The sequence below is a fragment of the Thamnophis sirtalis genome, unplaced genomic scaffold (genome assembly GCF_051295495.1).
Source record: "Thamnophis sirtalis isolate CommonGarterSnake01/CBP01778 unplaced genomic scaffold, rThaSir2_p1.2 scaffold_2, whole genome shotgun sequence".
Lineage (NCBI taxonomy): Eukaryota > Metazoa > Chordata > Lepidosauria > Squamata > Natricidae > Thamnophis > Thamnophis sirtalis.
The window spans coordinates 99,032,757-99,048,270 of record NW_028261382.1 but is presented as its reverse complement, the minus strand read 5'-3'; the positions used below and the strand labels follow the sequence as shown (position 1 = coordinate 99,048,270).

General features: G+C 48.8%; 1 protein-coding gene across 1 annotated transcript in view; it reads left to right on the top strand.

Moving 5' to 3' along the window:
- Nucleotides 1–4,301: 4,301 nt before the first annotated feature.
- TTC12 (tetratricopeptide repeat domain 12) overlaps nucleotides 4,302–15,514 on the top strand; it is a 28,736-nt gene continuing 17,523 nt past the window's right edge. Inside the window, exons 1-10 of the mRNA XM_087706495.1 lie at nucleotides 4,302–4,419; nucleotides 5,142–5,296; nucleotides 8,272–8,305; nucleotides 9,220–9,297; nucleotides 10,586–10,707; nucleotides 11,409–11,468; nucleotides 12,514–12,585; nucleotides 13,517–13,577; nucleotides 14,102–14,290; nucleotides 15,365–15,434. Coding sequence (XP_087562621.1) covers nucleotides 4,359–4,419; nucleotides 5,142–5,296; nucleotides 8,272–8,305; nucleotides 9,220–9,297; nucleotides 10,586–10,707; nucleotides 11,409–11,468; nucleotides 12,514–12,585; nucleotides 13,517–13,577; nucleotides 14,102–14,290; nucleotides 15,365–15,434 — 902 coding nt within the window. The 5' untranslated portion in view covers nucleotides 4,302–4,358. The remainder of the gene's footprint in view (nucleotides 4,420–5,141; nucleotides 5,297–8,271; nucleotides 8,306–9,219; nucleotides 9,298–10,585; nucleotides 10,708–11,408; nucleotides 11,469–12,513; nucleotides 12,586–13,516; nucleotides 13,578–14,101; nucleotides 14,291–15,364; nucleotides 15,435–15,514) is intronic.

Genomic DNA, 15,514 nt, shown 5'->3' with positions numbered 1-15,514 from the left:
TGCCACAGTTGTCAAGTGAATCGCTGCAGTTGTTCATCACACAGTTGTCAAGTGAGTTCAGCTGGCCCATGGACTTCGGTTCTCCGGAGGTCACAAAAGAGACCCCTGGGATGCTGCGACTGTTCTAAGATAGTCATCAAGCGTCCAAATTTTGATCAGGTGGCCCTGGGGATGCCGCCAACGGTCATAAGTGTGAAAGAAGTCACTTTTTTGCCAACGCCATCGTAACTTTAACACAGCCACCAAACGAAAGTTTTGTAAGTCAACGGCTACCTGTATCTTGCTTTATTCCCCTCCTTCTCTTCCTGGGGCTCCCTTGCTCCACCAATGCCTTACCCAAAGCCAGCTCTGCAAAGCAGCCGAGGTGGTGCAGTGGTTAGAGTGCAGCACTGCAGGCTACTTCAGCTGACTGCAGTTCGGCGGTTCAAATCTCACCGGCTCAGGGTTGACTCAGCCTTCCATCCTTCCGAGGTGGGTAAAATGAGGACCCAGACTGTGGGGGGCAATACGCTGACTCTGTAAACTGCTTAGAGAGGGCTGAAAGCCCTAGGAAGCGGTATATAAGTCTAACTGCTATTGCTATTCTCCACTTTCCTGCTGTGCTGCAAAAGGAATTGTGTGACCAAGCTGCTTCCCCAGGGGTGGGGCCTCTGGGGGTTCACAGGGATTCAGGAGAACCTTAAGCTAAGATTCCCTGCAGTTCAGAGAATCCCCACTCCTGGCTGGCCTCGCCCACTCCTCCCCTCCCAGGAGTTCCCATGCGGCTCGTTTTGGATGCAGGTAAGTGCAGGGTGGGTGCTGAGGCTCAAGGAAGGCAAAAAACGACCCTACCAGAAATTTGGGAAGGCCAGAAATGGGCCTGTTCCCAGCCTTCAGAGGGCCTTCTGATCCTGGGGAGGCTGTTTTCACCCTCCTGGAGGCTCGAGAAAAGCCTCTGGAGGCTGGAGAGGGCAAAAATGCCCCACCATGGTGCAGGAGGCCAACTAGGCCACGCCCTCCATGGCCACGCCCAGACAGAACCTCTTGCTAAAAATTTTGAAGCCCACCCCTGCGTCTTCCCCAACCCTCCCCTGACGTTGCTGCAGCTGGTGAACCATAAGAGAAAACGTGACTCCAGCAAACATTTCCAATTAACTCATACGATCAGAGCGGATGCTTCTGGTTTTCTATTTATTTATTTTTGCTACTGGTTCCTTTTGCCTTCTCTGGGCTCAAATGTTAGCTTGTGATGAGGCTGCTTCCCCAAACACGGGAGCCAGACCTGCAAGTTGGGGAGGAGAAATACAAAGGATTGGTTTGAAAGTGACTCAATTCAGTCCCTAACAGCGAGGACAATTAACCAGTGGGTTAACGGAAGTTGCCTCCAGAAATCGTGGGCTGGAGGTTTTTAAGAAGAAATTAGACAGCCACTTTATCTGAAATAGTATAGGTTCTCCTGCTTGAGCAGGGGGCTGGACTAGAAGACCTCCAAGGCCCCTTCCAGCTTCTATTCTATTCCCCATTCTATTTTATTCTATTCTACATTCTATTCTATTCTGTATTTTATCATTCTATTCTATTCTGTTGTGTATTTTATTATTCTATTCTATTCTACATTCTATTCTATTCTGTATTTTATCATTCTATTCTATTCTATTCTATTCTGTATTTTATTATTCTATTCTATTCTACATTCTATTCTATTCTGTATTTTATCATTCTATTCTATTCTGTTGTGTATTTTATTATTTTATTTTACATTCTATTCTGTATTTTATCATTCTATTCTATTCTGTTGTGTATTTTATTATTCTATTCTATTCTATTCTACATTCTATTCTATTCTGTATTTTATTATTCTATTCTATTCTACATTCTATTCTATTCTGTATTTTATCTATTCTATTCTGTATTTTATCATTCTATTCTATTCTGTTGTGTATTTTATTATTCTATTCTATTCTACATTCTATTCTATTCTGTATTTTATCTATTCTATTCTGTATTTTATCTATTCTATTCTGTATTTTATCATTCTATTCTATTCTGTTGTGTATTTTATTATTCTATTCTATTCTACATTCTATTCTATTCTGTATTGTATCTATTCTATTCTGTATTTTATCTATTCTATTCTGTATTTTATCATTCTATTCTATTCTGTTGTGTATTTTATTATTCTATTCTATTCTACATTCTATTCTATTCTGTATTTTATCATTCTATTCTATTCCCCATTCCTTTCCCTTCCCTTCCCTTCCATTCCATTCTATTCTATTCTATTCTATTCTATTCTATTCTTTGCAGATGTTGTTAGCCCATTGTTTTCTAGTCTTGGCAACTTTATGTCTTATGGACTTCAACTCCCAGAATTCAGAAATCCTCAAGTCATAAGGTTGAAAAACACTGTATTAGCCACGCACGCCATCTGGTGGACAGTTTTATAATCCCGTTTTGTTTTCCATTCCATTCTGCTGCGGATTTTGCTGGCCGTAATTTTTCTGTCAGCTTTGAAGCATTTGGCTGCCCGTTCCTTGCTAGGTTAACTGGCATTTGCTTATGAATCCAAAGTTGGGGGGAGGAAAGGGAAGGAGAACCCCCCCCCCTCCGCAGCTCTTTAGAAAACAGCCACAGGAATGAAGTTAAATCAGCTGATGGTTAAATGAGCCGCTCCCGCCATCTAGTGGCAGGTGAGGGGATCCAGCATCCATTCTGCATTGTTACCCATTTTCCATTGCAGTGTTTCTCAACCTTGGCCACTTGAAGATGTCTGGACTTCAACTCCCAGAATCCCCCAGCCAGCATTCGCTGGCTGGGGAATTCTGGGAGTTGAAGTCCAGACATCTTCAAGTGGCCAAGGTTGAGAAAGACTGTTCCATTGCATCTCCAGCTGTTCGTCTTTTAACTGCTTTGTTCAAATTTATTTATTTTTTGATTTGGCGTATAGCATAGAAAATACCATACATGGATAACAGTAATCAAGTTATATAGAAAGAGCACATAATGCTACGGTACAGGTATGATGGGACGAAGTAGTCAATTTTGTAAGGTTTGAGGACGCGACTGGACAGGGAAACCTTTTTACCTTTTATATTAATATCTGGGCCAGAAAGGTGAGTTCTTCCCAGGTAAAAGCAGCAAATTGTGTCCTCCTGTCCTGCCTGGGCAAAAAAGACATTCTGCCCCAAATCTATCCATTCATTGGTGCAAATGTCCCTTTATATATGCTATTATGCTAATATGTATACAATGGGTAGTTATTACTCTTTTTTACATTTTACATTCTATAATATTTATTACATTTTATCAATATCTTATCCCACTATAATATTACATGTTTTTCATCTATCCTTATATGTATACTTATTCTTATTTTCTAGTTCCTTAATCATCTTTCCTTAACAACAACATCTGCAAAGACTTGAATAGAATAGAATGTAGAATAGAATAGAATAACAAAATACAGAATAGAATTTCCTTGTTAATTTCCTAATCTTTACATCTATTATCTAACTAACCAGTTGTGCCATATATTCCAAATCAAATAATATTCAGTTTCTCCTCTATCTTTTTTTCCCCAAAATAATTTTTATTGAACGTTTTAATCTTTAAAAACAGAAAGAAAAACACAACAAGAAAAAACAAAACACAAAAACATACATAACAATATAAAGTAATTATACAGCCTTCTGTATGGGCTTTATAATTCTCCATTCTGCAATGCCTTCCTATTGCTTTTACCTTGTCCTATAATATAACAACAGTAGTGCTAACACTTATAGTAATATCGATTATTTATATCCCCGTATATTTTACATTCTCTATTTTCTCTTTTTGGCTGCTGTTTTCTAGCCACTTATATTGAATTGAGACGCGGCCACTTTAAGATACCTGGACTTCAACTCCCAGAATCCCAAGCCAGAAAGTCCCGCAAGCCTTTGGTTTGCTGGGAACTCTGGGAGTTGTAGGCAACCGGGCTGCCCCGCGTGTTCCAGACGTCAGCTCCCAGCAGCGCCTGCGCAGAGCTGGTGGGAATGGCAGGCGCGCCCTTCCACCAACGGCCAGAGCGCCGCCTCTTATCCGGCTCGCCCACCGCGTTCGGAGTTTTGCATAGCCCCGCCCTCCCGCTGGTTGCCACGCCCCGAGTGGAGGAAATGCTGCGGCAAGTGTCTCCCTCCCGCCCACAATTTTGCATAGCCCCGCCCTCCCGCTGGCTGCCACGCCCCGAGAGGAGGGGATGCTGCGGCAAGCGTCTGCCTCCCGCCTATATTTGCATAGCCACGCCTACGGTTGCCGGGGCGACGGGGGACGCTCCCGCGGATTTTCCCAGTCGGTTCCTGGCTGTCCAACCGGTGCAGCTCAGCGCCAGCGGAGCCAGGATGTCGGGGCAGCGGGAGGAGCGGGAGCTGCAGGGCTTCCTACGGGACGTGGACGAAGTCGGTGAGCCCTGGTGGGGGGAAGATACGGGGATCCCCCCAGGGCAGCCAGGACCCCCCCCCCACCCGGCTCTCTCTGCTTGAGGAGGGGACTCTTGGACGAGACCCCACCCAAATAATAAATATGACCTGGTTGGTAGCATTTATGCAGCCCCCCCCCCCCGTACGAGCCCCCAAGTGTGTAAAGGGTGGAAGCATTTTTGCAGCCCCCCCCTCGAGATGGGGGTCTCCCCAAGAGGCTAAAGACAGGGAAGCCCTTGGAGGCATTGCAGGGGGCTGGAGAGGTGGCTGGGTGGGGGTCAGCCGGGGTCCTTCTTTGCTAGTATAGAGGAGAAGCCCCTCATTGGTGGGTGCCAGGAATAGAGGGGAGGGGTCTCCAGTTGGATCACTGCTCACCCCCAGCTCTTTTCTGATTCCTTTGGGACCTTCAGATTTCATCTTCGCTTTCAGAAATCCCCCCCCCCACCTTGCTTTCAGGGAGATCACCCAGTGGTCCACTTTCCCTTCCACTCCCCACTCCCCTGACATGTTGAGGGAGTATGGGGGGGGGGCAATATTGGGAGCTGAGGTTCCCTCACCCCAAGCACCGAGTCCACAATGATCAAGAGCGCTGGGGCTCCGGTGGCAGCTGCCATCTTGACTTTTTTGACCTCCTCTGGCAAACATCCCTGGGGCTTAGAGCTATTGTTTTTCCTCTCTGCCTTTCAAAAAACCCACCTTTCTTAGCCGCCTTGATTGAAGGCCTGAAATCCGAAGATCCCGCCATCCAGGAAAAAGCCATGGCAGCGACGGAGAAGAGACTCCGGTCTGTTTCGGGCAAGGACGGGAAGAAGCCGAAGCCGAAAGTGGACAGGACAGTGATCAACACTCAGCCCTCGCCGGTAACCCTTGACCCTTCCAGAGCAAATCACTTCAGCCAGTGTTTCTCAACCTTGGCAACTTGAAGATGTCCGGACTTCAACTCCCAGAATTCCCCAGCCAGCATTTCCCAGCCAGCATTCTGGCCGTCCCTTCTGGGAGCACCCCAAAAATGTTCCCCCAAAAGGCTTAAAGAAATGCAAGCACCCCTGGAGCAAAGCAGATTTTAGACCAAGAATCCAAAAACTCCCATTTTAGGCCAGATACTGCTAAAAAAAACAAAAACAAACCAGGAGTGCTTGGGCAGGGGGTTGGACTAGATGACCTACAAGGCCCCTTCCAACTCTGTTAATCTAAATCTGTAGAGTAGCTGAGAAAAAGTTCCAGCTGAAGCAAATACAGATCCCCACTCCCTAACTCAAAGCTGGATTTGAAAAAAATAACTTTACCTGGGATCCAGTGGAAATCTTTTCCCATCCACCTTGCGAGGGTCAGAAGAATCAGAGCTGGGAAGGGAGGGCATCTGGACGGTCTCTTAATTCTGAAAAAAAAATGGGATGATGCAAACACAATCCTAACCACTCAAAGGGGCTCAATTGTCTGGCTGGATTGTATCTAATCGATGTCACACACAATTCGTCCGATTCATCCAGAGACGTTTCATTTGTAAGCTTAGTTGTTTTAAAAAGATTTTTATCCTCTTTTTGTTATGGCATTAGGTTAGGTTAAAGTATTAATTATAAAAATGTAACCCTGGAAAAGAGAAAAGGCAAAATATTCAGTTCTTTAAATGAAATAGAATGGAATGGAATGGAATAGGAATAAGAAGAGGATTAGAAATAGGAATAGAATACAGAATTGGATGGAATAGAATAGAATAGAATAGAATAGAATAGAATAGAATAGAATAGAATAGAATAACAAAGTCAGAAGGGACCTTGGAGGTCTTCTAGTCCAACCCCCTGCTTAGGCAGGAAACCCTACACCACTTCAGACAAATGGTTCTCCAACATCTCCTTAAAGACTTCCAGTGTTGGAGCATTCACAACTTCTGGAGGCAACTTCTGTTCCACTGGTTAATTGTTCTAACAGTCAGGAAATTTCTCTCCTTTATTCTAAGTTGCTTCTCTCCTTGATTAGTTTCCCCCCATTGCTTCTTGTCCGACCCTCAGGTGCTTTGGAGACTAGCTTGACTCCCTCTTCTTTGGGGCAGCCCCTGAGACATTGGAAGGCTGCTATCCTGTCTCCCCTGGTCCTTCTTTTCATTTCATTTCAATTAATCCGAAGGTAACTCTAGTCCATCTGTGCAACTTCTTGTGCTACTCTGCACATAGGAGTCTGTTCAGAATCAACCCTATAAAATTTCTGGCCCCACAAAGAGAATTGTTTGTGTGTTTTTTAAAAGGTTCTCCTGCGAAGTCTAAATTGGTGTGCTATCAATGCCTCTGACAGCGTCTGCCCACAGCTGCCATTTGCCCAATTGAAATGTGTGCAGAGCCCTGGGCCACATTGATTTTCCTGTCCTGCGCCCGGCATGTTCGGGGCCTTTGGTGTGTTTTGATTCCACCTTTGTGGATTTTTAAGGTTATTGCCTGAAATTAACTTTGACAGCTTTGGAAACACTTTTTGAGGTGTCTGTTATTGAGCGGTGGCCTTTTTAAGTGGCTCTGGAAAACGAGCCTGATTCATTTTTCTCACTTCAGTTTTGGTCATGCAAAAAAAGGCAAAGTCTCCTTCAAGCTCGGCTCAACTTGGGGGGGCTTCGTGGAGACGTCCCTGAATTTGTTCTGAGCGCCCAGAGGCCTCTCCTCCTCCTCCTCCTCCTCCTCCTCCTCCTCCTCTTCTTCCCACTGCAGGTGTTTGGACTGGGGCTTCTGGTCTAGTCTGGGCATTCTTTGGTGGTCACCATGTAGAAAGATAATAATTAATAGGCCTAATTAGTGGAATAATTAAACTTGACCCTACTTACGGTAGTTGACCAGCTTAAGTAAGCTGCTACTGTGAGGAAGTAAAGACTTATGTAATATGATCCCTAGTAATGTCACCGCCTGAGTTTCTTGTCAGTAATGCAGAATTGATCTGTCTCTGCCTTCCTCCAAAAGGTGTTTTCCCAGTTTCTTTTCTTTTCTTTTCTCTTTCTTTCTTTCTTTCTTTCTTTCTCTTTCTTTTTTTCCTCCCTCCCTCCCTCCCTTCCTCCCTGCCTCCTCCAATCCTTCCTTCCTTCCTCACTTCCACATCTCCTCCCTCCCTCTCCTTCCTTCTTCCCTCCCTCCCACCCTCCTCCACTCCTTCCTTCCTTTCTTCCTTCTACATCTCCTTCCTTCCTCCCTCTCCTTCCTCCCTTCCACATCTCCTCCCTCCCTCTCCTTCCTTACTCCCTACCTACCTACCACAGCTCCTTTCTTCCTCCCCCTCCCTCTCCTTCCTTCCTCCCTCCCTCCCTCCTCCACTCCTTCCTTCCTTTCTTCTACATCTCCTTCCTTCCTCCCTCTCCTTCCTCCCTTCCACATCTTCTCCCTCCCTCTCCTTCCTTCTTCCCTCCCTCCCTCCCTCCTCCACTCCTTCCTTCCTTTCTTCCTTCTACATCTCCTTCCTTCCTCCCTCTCCTTTCTCCCTTCCACATCTCCTCCCTCCCTCTCCTTCCTTACTCCCTACCTACTTACCACAGCTCCTTTTTTCCTCCCTCTCTCTCTCCTTCCTTCCTCCCTCCCGCCTACCCTCTTCCACTCCTTCCTTCCTTTCTTCCTTCTACATCTCCTTCCTTCCTCCCCCTCTTTCCCTCCTTCCTTCCGCATCCCCTCCCTCCCACATCTCCTTCCTTACTTCCTCCCTCTTCCCTCTCCTTCCTCCCATGTCTCCTTCATCCCTCCCTCTTCCTCTCCTTCCTTCCTTTCTCCCTCCCTCCCTCCCTTACCTCCCTCCTTTCTTCCTCCTTTCCCTCCTCCCTCCCTTCCCACAGCCCCCAGCTGACCTTCGGCTTTTCTTCCCATTCTCCTAGGGATTGGCAAGTCAAGAGGAAACGATGAACCCAGGTAAGACCGATCATGGCAGGGAAGGTGTGTCTGGACCTGGAGTGCCAGGGGTGCTGGCCTGTTCTGCAAGCCCTCTCTTCCCAGACCTTGTAGGAAGACCAGAAGAGCTCCAGAAAAGCTTCGGTCCTTCTCCTTCTCTGCTGGGAGGCGGCATGGGGGGGTCTGCCATTGCTCAAGGGGGGCCTTGGGCATGAACCAGCCCATGGTCTTGGGAAGCTCCTGGGGTCCCTGCCAGCCACTCTGCGTTGAGGGAGCTTCCTGCCTGTGGTGGACTCCCTGGGCTTCTTCCAAAGCCCGGGACCCTCCTCGTGGCACAGGGGGTGGGAGACGTGCCTTCCTTCCCTCCCTCCATGGAGCTGGCTTGGCCTCTTGCAGCCCTGCTCAGAAAGGTTTCTTTTTGTCTCTAAAATCAGAACTGGTTAGCTGCTAAAAGCATTCATTATCTTACGTCCTTATAATTCAGCCAGGTATATTAATCACCCCATTAGCCAGAAATTAGAGGGCTGCGCTCTCTCTCTCTCTCTCTCTCTCTCTCTCTCTCTCTCCCTCCCTCCCTCCCTCCCTCCCTCTCTCCCTCCCTCCCTCTCTCTCCCTCTCTCCCTCTCTCCCTCCCTCCCTCTCTCTCTCTCTCTCTCTCTCTCTCTCTCTTAGAAATGTGGCTTTTTCTTTTCCTGTTCCTTTTCCAGAGCAGTGGCTCAACTATCTATCTCTGCATTCTGCCTCTCTCTCTGCAAATGGAAACTTCGGATTCCCGTCCTAAATTGGCTGCCGCTTTAATGAAGCGGCCTTTTGTAGCTTTCCGCTTCGCCTTTCTCCGAAATGGCTTTGCTCCGGAATTTGACTTTCCTTTTCAAACACCCACGTCCTCTTCCCTTTGGGCTGAATCTCTCCGTCTCTGCTTTGCTGACTTCCAGAGAGCTTCCTGGTGGCTTTAGAGAAGGATGCCCAGGAGCGAGCCAGGAGGAGGAAAGAAAACGAAGCCTCGGCAAACGGTGAGGGTCGGACGGGGCTTCAGCAGAAGCAGCTGGAGCTCCTGGCTAGAAACCAAGTCCTAGGCCTCGACCAGAGGTGGGATTCAGCCGGTTCTGAGTGGCCCCGGAAAACCGGTATCAGAAAATTTGAATAGTTTAGAGAACCGGCAAAAACCATCACTGGCTGGCCCTGCCCCAGTGGGGAAATAATTTTTTTTTACTACCTGTTCTGTGGGCGTGGCTTGGTGGGTGTGGCAGGGGAAGGATCCTGCAAAATCCCCATTTCCTCCCAATCAGCTGGGACTCGAGAGGCAGAGAATAGATGGGGCGGGGCCAGCCAGAGGTAGCATTTGCCAGTTCTCTGAACTACTCAAAATTTCCGCTACCGGTTCTCCAGAACCCGTCAGAACCTGCTGAATTTCACCCCTGCCCCACCCCCATCTATTCTCTGCCTCCTGAGTCCCAGCTGATCGGCTGGGTCTTCTTCAGTTGCCCTGCATAGGAGAACGGAGCTGGAAAGCAGGTTGGTGGGCTGGGGAGGGAAGGGGGATTTTGCAGTAGCCTTCCCCTGCCACGCCCACCAAGGCACACCCACCAAACCATGCCCACAGAACCAGGTAGTTAAAAAAATTGAGCCCCACCACTGGCCTTGACCCCCCCCCCTATGATCTTGGCAAAGCTTTCGCAGGGCAGTTCAATCCTCCCGCAGTTTTGTGAAGCGTCCAGTCTTGCTTGCTTGATCTCAAAGCATCGTTGCAGCTCGACAGACAGCAGCAACAGTTCGACAACACCAGCAGAAATTGGCGCTTCTTGAATCCCAAGAGGGCCTACAAGAACTTGCAGCCAACTCACAACAGCCAAATCGCCGCAGGACCAAAGTTCCACTAATCCCCCCCAAAAAAGTAACGCCATAGAATGATTAAGGAAAGGATGCCCAAGGAGGGACAAAATGAAGCATGAGGGATAAAAAAAAAAATAACGTTTTAATTATTTTAAATCATGAAATTGAATTCTTGAAGCGAGTTGTCCCAGGTGAGGCGCAGAAGCTAAAGCTATTTTTATTAGAACCGATACAGGATCACGACCCTGCACGCCTGAGAGAGCTTCCCTGCCTCCCTTTTTTATCTTATTTATGGGGATTAAGAGGGGTGGGGGCTCCCCAAGATGCTTTCTCAAGTCTCGTTTCTCGGATGGCGGCCTCGGTGGCAGCTCTTCCCTCTGTCTTTCGAGGCCATTCTCAACTACAACGACTTGGCTTATTTTATTTTATTTTTAAAAAATGCCTTTGGTTATTCCGCCTTCCCCGCAGCCCTGAGAGAGAAGGGGAACGACGCTTTCAGCCAAGGGGACTACGCTTCGGCTGTGCAAAACTACACGGAAGGCCTGAAGAAGCAGAAGGACATGCCCGCCTTGTACACCAACCGAGCCCAGGTCAGTGTGCCCGCGTGCGCTCGTTTCAAGGAGACGGCCAGCGGTGAAATTCAAAAATAAAAGAGAATAGATGGGGCGAGGCCAGCCAGAGGTGGTATTTGCCAGTTTTCCAAACTACTCAAAATTTCGGCTAACGATTCTCTGGAAGCTGGGAATGTTTTTGGACTTGTGGAAGGCCCAATTTTTGCCCTCCCAGGCCCTCCGCGAGGCCCCTGCACTTACCTGGCATCCGAAAACGGGCTGTTTGGAGACTCCTGGGGCAGGGAGGGCAAGGCCAATGGGTCCTTCCAACTACCGGTTGGCCTGAACCGGTGCGAACTGGCTGAATCTCACCACTGGGAAAAAGGCTAATTTCATGGCTTGGCCTTCTCTGTGGCAGCTCAGTGGAGCAGAATGAGTTTTTCTGACACCCTGGACTTGCAGAAGTCTAGCTACAAACTTCCCTCTTATTTTCTCCTAAATATAGGGTGTTTTTTTGTTTTAGTTTTGCTGAGAATACAGCAGAAAATATGACATTTTGAGCCAGCAGTGCGACCGCCGTGGCTGCTAACTGAAAAAAGCCCATCCGGGTTTCCTCAGGCCAGTTTGGCTGGTGAATGACTCAGTTCCTCTGCTGGGAAAGCCCAGGCAGAACGGCCGGCATTTTGAAGGGCCCAGCATCCCCACGTCCACTTAACCTGCTTCTTTTATTTCTGCATTAGGCCTACATCAAGTTGCAGAAGTACGGGAAAGCCATTCACGACTGCAGCTGGGCTTTGAGGGTAAGTCTCGCCTGCCTTCGTCCCCTGGCCTCCGTGAGAGGGGCAGAACTGGCCCAGGGAAGGGTCTGGGCTCCGAGGGGCAAGGGGGCCTCCAGACCAAACGGCAATTGGCAACGACCTAAATTGGCTTCAGCCTGTATGGTTCCCTGCTAGACAATATAAAGTAAATGGGGATTTTCTAAAAGGGCTGAAACATTTTCGGTTTTCAGTAACAAGCTGCTACCATTGAAGGGTGTCTGCAGGAGGTGTCAGAGGCTGGAATGGGACAACTAGTTGTGGCCAACTCACCATGGCCAACTTGCTGCAGCCAACTTGCCATGGTCAACTTGTCATGGCCAACTAGCTATGGCCAACTCCCTATGCTCAACTTGCCATGGCCAACTTGTCATCGCCAACTAGCTATGGCCAACTCACCATGGCCAACTTGCCATGGCCAACTTGCCATGGCCAACTTGCCATGGTCAACTTGTCATGGCCAACTAGCTATGGCCAACTCCCCATGGTCAACTTGCCAGAGTCAACTTGTCATGGCCAACTAGCTATGGCCAACTCCCCATGGTCAACTTGCCATGGCCAACTTGTCATGGCCAACTAGCTGTGGCGAACTCACCACAGCCAACTCACCACGTGACAACTCGCGACGGGACAATTTAATAATTCTATTTATTTGTTTTTTTTAAAAAACTAAAAATTATTTTAATTGTTGCCATTCCCTTTTCATTCTGTCCCTCCTTTCGCATCCTTTCCTTAACTATTCTTCCCCACTCTTTCTTTGCTATTCGTTTAACTCTTGTCCCGTGGGGAAATGTCCTGGCACGGGTTGGCCGCAGAAAGGGCAAAATGGCAGTCAGAAGCGCTCAGCCAGGACCCCCTGTTTACACACCTGCGTTGCCCACTTCAGCCACGCAACTGCAGCCCCTGCCTTGATATGTTCAACGCCCCCCCCCCACCCACCTGCCCACAACAGCCCGGAGCCCTTTCCGTAGCCCTTCATCAGGTAAATGGGACTCTGTGGATTTTGCTAAGCGATTCTCTTTTAACGCAGTGCGACGAGAAATGCACCAAGGCTCTCTTCCACATGGGGAAGGCGTACCTGGCCAAGAAGCACTTCCAGCAGGTGAGACCTCGCCGGGCTCAGAGTCTGCGCTGCACCGAGCTGTGGCAGGTAGTCCTCGACTTACGACCAGAATTTCCATTGCTAAGCAAGGAGATTGTTAAGTGAACCATCTGATCTTTTTTTTTTCTGGCCTAGTGTTAAAGGAATCTCTGGAGTTATTAAGTGGAACCTGGTCATTAAGGGAACCTGGCCTCTCCTCTGGTCACAGGCGGCAATCCCATGACCCCGGGGCCTTTGATCACACGGCCATGTATGCGATGGCCGTAAGTGTGAGGACCGGTTATAAGTAACCCTTTTCAGCGCCGTCGTCGCTTTGAACAGTGGCTACACAAATGGTTGTAAGTTGAGGACTGCCTCTATTGTGTGAATATGAGTTTATTAACTGTGGGCCGGTGGGACTCCGTCGGTCTTAGAGCCACAGAATTCTGCTCGCAAGTCTGCGTTGTTGTTGAGCTGAGGTGGCGCAGTGGTTAGAGTGCAGTACTGCAGGCCACTTCAGCTGACTGCGATCTGCAGCCCTCTCTAAGCGGTTTACAGAGTCAGCATATCGCCCCCACAGTCTGAGTCCTCATTTTACCCACCTCGGAAGGATGGAAGGCTGAGTCAACCTTGAGCCGGTGAGATTAGAACCGCTGAACTGCAGATAACAGTCAGCTGAAGTGGCCTGCAGTACTGCACCCTAACCACTGCGCCACCTCGGCTCATTATATAAATAATGATAAATAATATAAACAAGTCATTTCTATAAAGCTCTGGCCATCTAATCTGTAAAACCCAAAGCCAGAGTTACACTCTTTTTCCACATCAAGCACGAAATTCCGTGTGGAGACTGAAAGTACTTCTCTTCTCTTACTTATCGGAGTAGTCAATTTTGCCATGTCAGCCTTCTTCATCCTCTCTTCCTGCATCTGTTTCTTCCTCCTGCTTCCAGGCCAGAGAATGCTACCTGAAGATTTTAGAAATTGACCCCCAGAAGGAGAAGCTGTGCAAAGGTAAGACTTCCCCCCTCTCCCCGCTGGCCCTTCTCCGGCTAGTCACCGAAAGACCAAACGCACTTCCTGAATAACGGGGGTGGCAATTGTCCCCCCTGAGTTGCTTCGAGTCAGGATCATGTCATTAACCTCAGTTCATTTCACCCAGAGGTGGGATTCAGCCGGTTCTGACCGGTTCTGGCAAACCGGTAGCAGAAATTTTGAGTAGTTCGGAGAACTGGCAAATGCCACCTCTGGCTGGCCACGCCCCCATCTATTCACTGCCTCCCGAGTCCCATCTGATCGGCTGGGTCTTTTTCTGTTGCCCTGCACAGGAGAAGGGAGCTGGGAAGCAGGTTAGTGGGGTGGGGAGGGAAGGGGGAGTTTGCAGTATCCTTCCCCTGCCAGGCCCACAAAGCCATGGCCATACAGCCATGCCACGCCCACAGGACCAGTAGTAAAAAAAAAAAATTGAATCCCACCACTGATTTCGTCCCACGTTTTTCCTCTTCCTACCTGCCGATTCTACCTTCTCCCGCTGCCAGATTGCATCAATGAAATAGATTTGGAGGAGAAAAAACTCCACCAGGAGGAAAGAGCATCGGAGGATCTCAAGTCTGGGAAACTCACCGCCGTTGCCGTGAATGAGATGCTTCAGAAACTCAGCAAGCCGGACCAGGACCCTCTCTATTACGCAGGAGGCATTCGGCTTCTGACGGACCTGGTTCAAGCCTGTGAGTGTTCTGACCTCGGCTTCCCCCCAAAAGCAGGAGGCAGAGTCCTGGTCCCGACAAAACCCCTTTTGTTAAAGCAATGTGAATTCCTCTCCTTCACCTTCATCAAAGGCCTGGCAAACAGTCTTTCAAAGGAGTATTTATAACCACAGACCTTATCTATCTTGGAAAGCTGCCATGTCAATATTTTCCAAAGGAGGTTCTGTGCAAGGAAAGACTTGGCACAGAGTCTGTGAGATTCACGGACAGATCTTCACACTCCTGAAATGAATAAATGAACAAACAAACTAATTGTTTCCTGCAAAGGCCCCTTTCGCTCCTCTTTTATTCCCTCTGGGAGGGGCCATTCACCGTCCACCTGTGGCTTGACTCCCAAGTTGACCCTCATTTCTTAGCTGTTCTTTTCTTTTGGCAGCTCTGCGCATGCGCACACTGGGAACAGGCTCCACCTGTTCCTCTGCCTCACTGCTGTCTTGCTCCGAAGGCAGCTGAGAACTGCCAGACGGCCTTGCCCCATCTCTACCCCCTCATCTGAGCCTTCCCCAGCCTCCAGGACTGGCCTACGCTCCTCCCCAACCTCCTCACTGTCCGAATCCTGGCTGCTGGCGAGCCACAACAGCCGTGTAGAAGAGGCAGCCTCAGACTGAACCCCTCCATTTTCCGAGGGGTTACCAGAGGGCCCTTTTACTAAGGGCCCAAAACCAAGGATCTTACCTCAGTTCATTTCACCCAGAGGTGGGATTCAGCCAGTTCTGACCGGTTCTGCAAACCGGTAGCAGAAATTTTGAGTAGTTCGGAGAACCGGCAAATGCCACCTCTGGCTGGCCACGCCCCCATCTATTCACTGCCTCCCGAGTCCCATCTGATCGGCTGGGTCTTCTTCTGTTGCCCTGCACAGGAGAAGGGAGCTGGGAAGCAGGTTAGTGGGGTGGGGAGGAAAGGGGGAGTTTGCAGTATCCTTCCCCTGCCAGGCCCACAAAGCCATGCCCATACAGCCAGGAAATGCTCCACCCTCAACTCTTCCTCCCGTTTGCTTCCCTTTGAATGTGTTCCCTCTGTCTGAATCGGTTGCAGGCACCGAGCAAACTTTGTTTAGGACGAACGGTGGTTTTGGCGTCATCAGCGACAACAAGGTCATAGAACGGTAGGTGTTCTCGCCAGGAGAAGATGGGAGGAGGATTCTGGTGGGCACAGCCGCAGGCGATGGGCAGGAAGCGGAGTCAG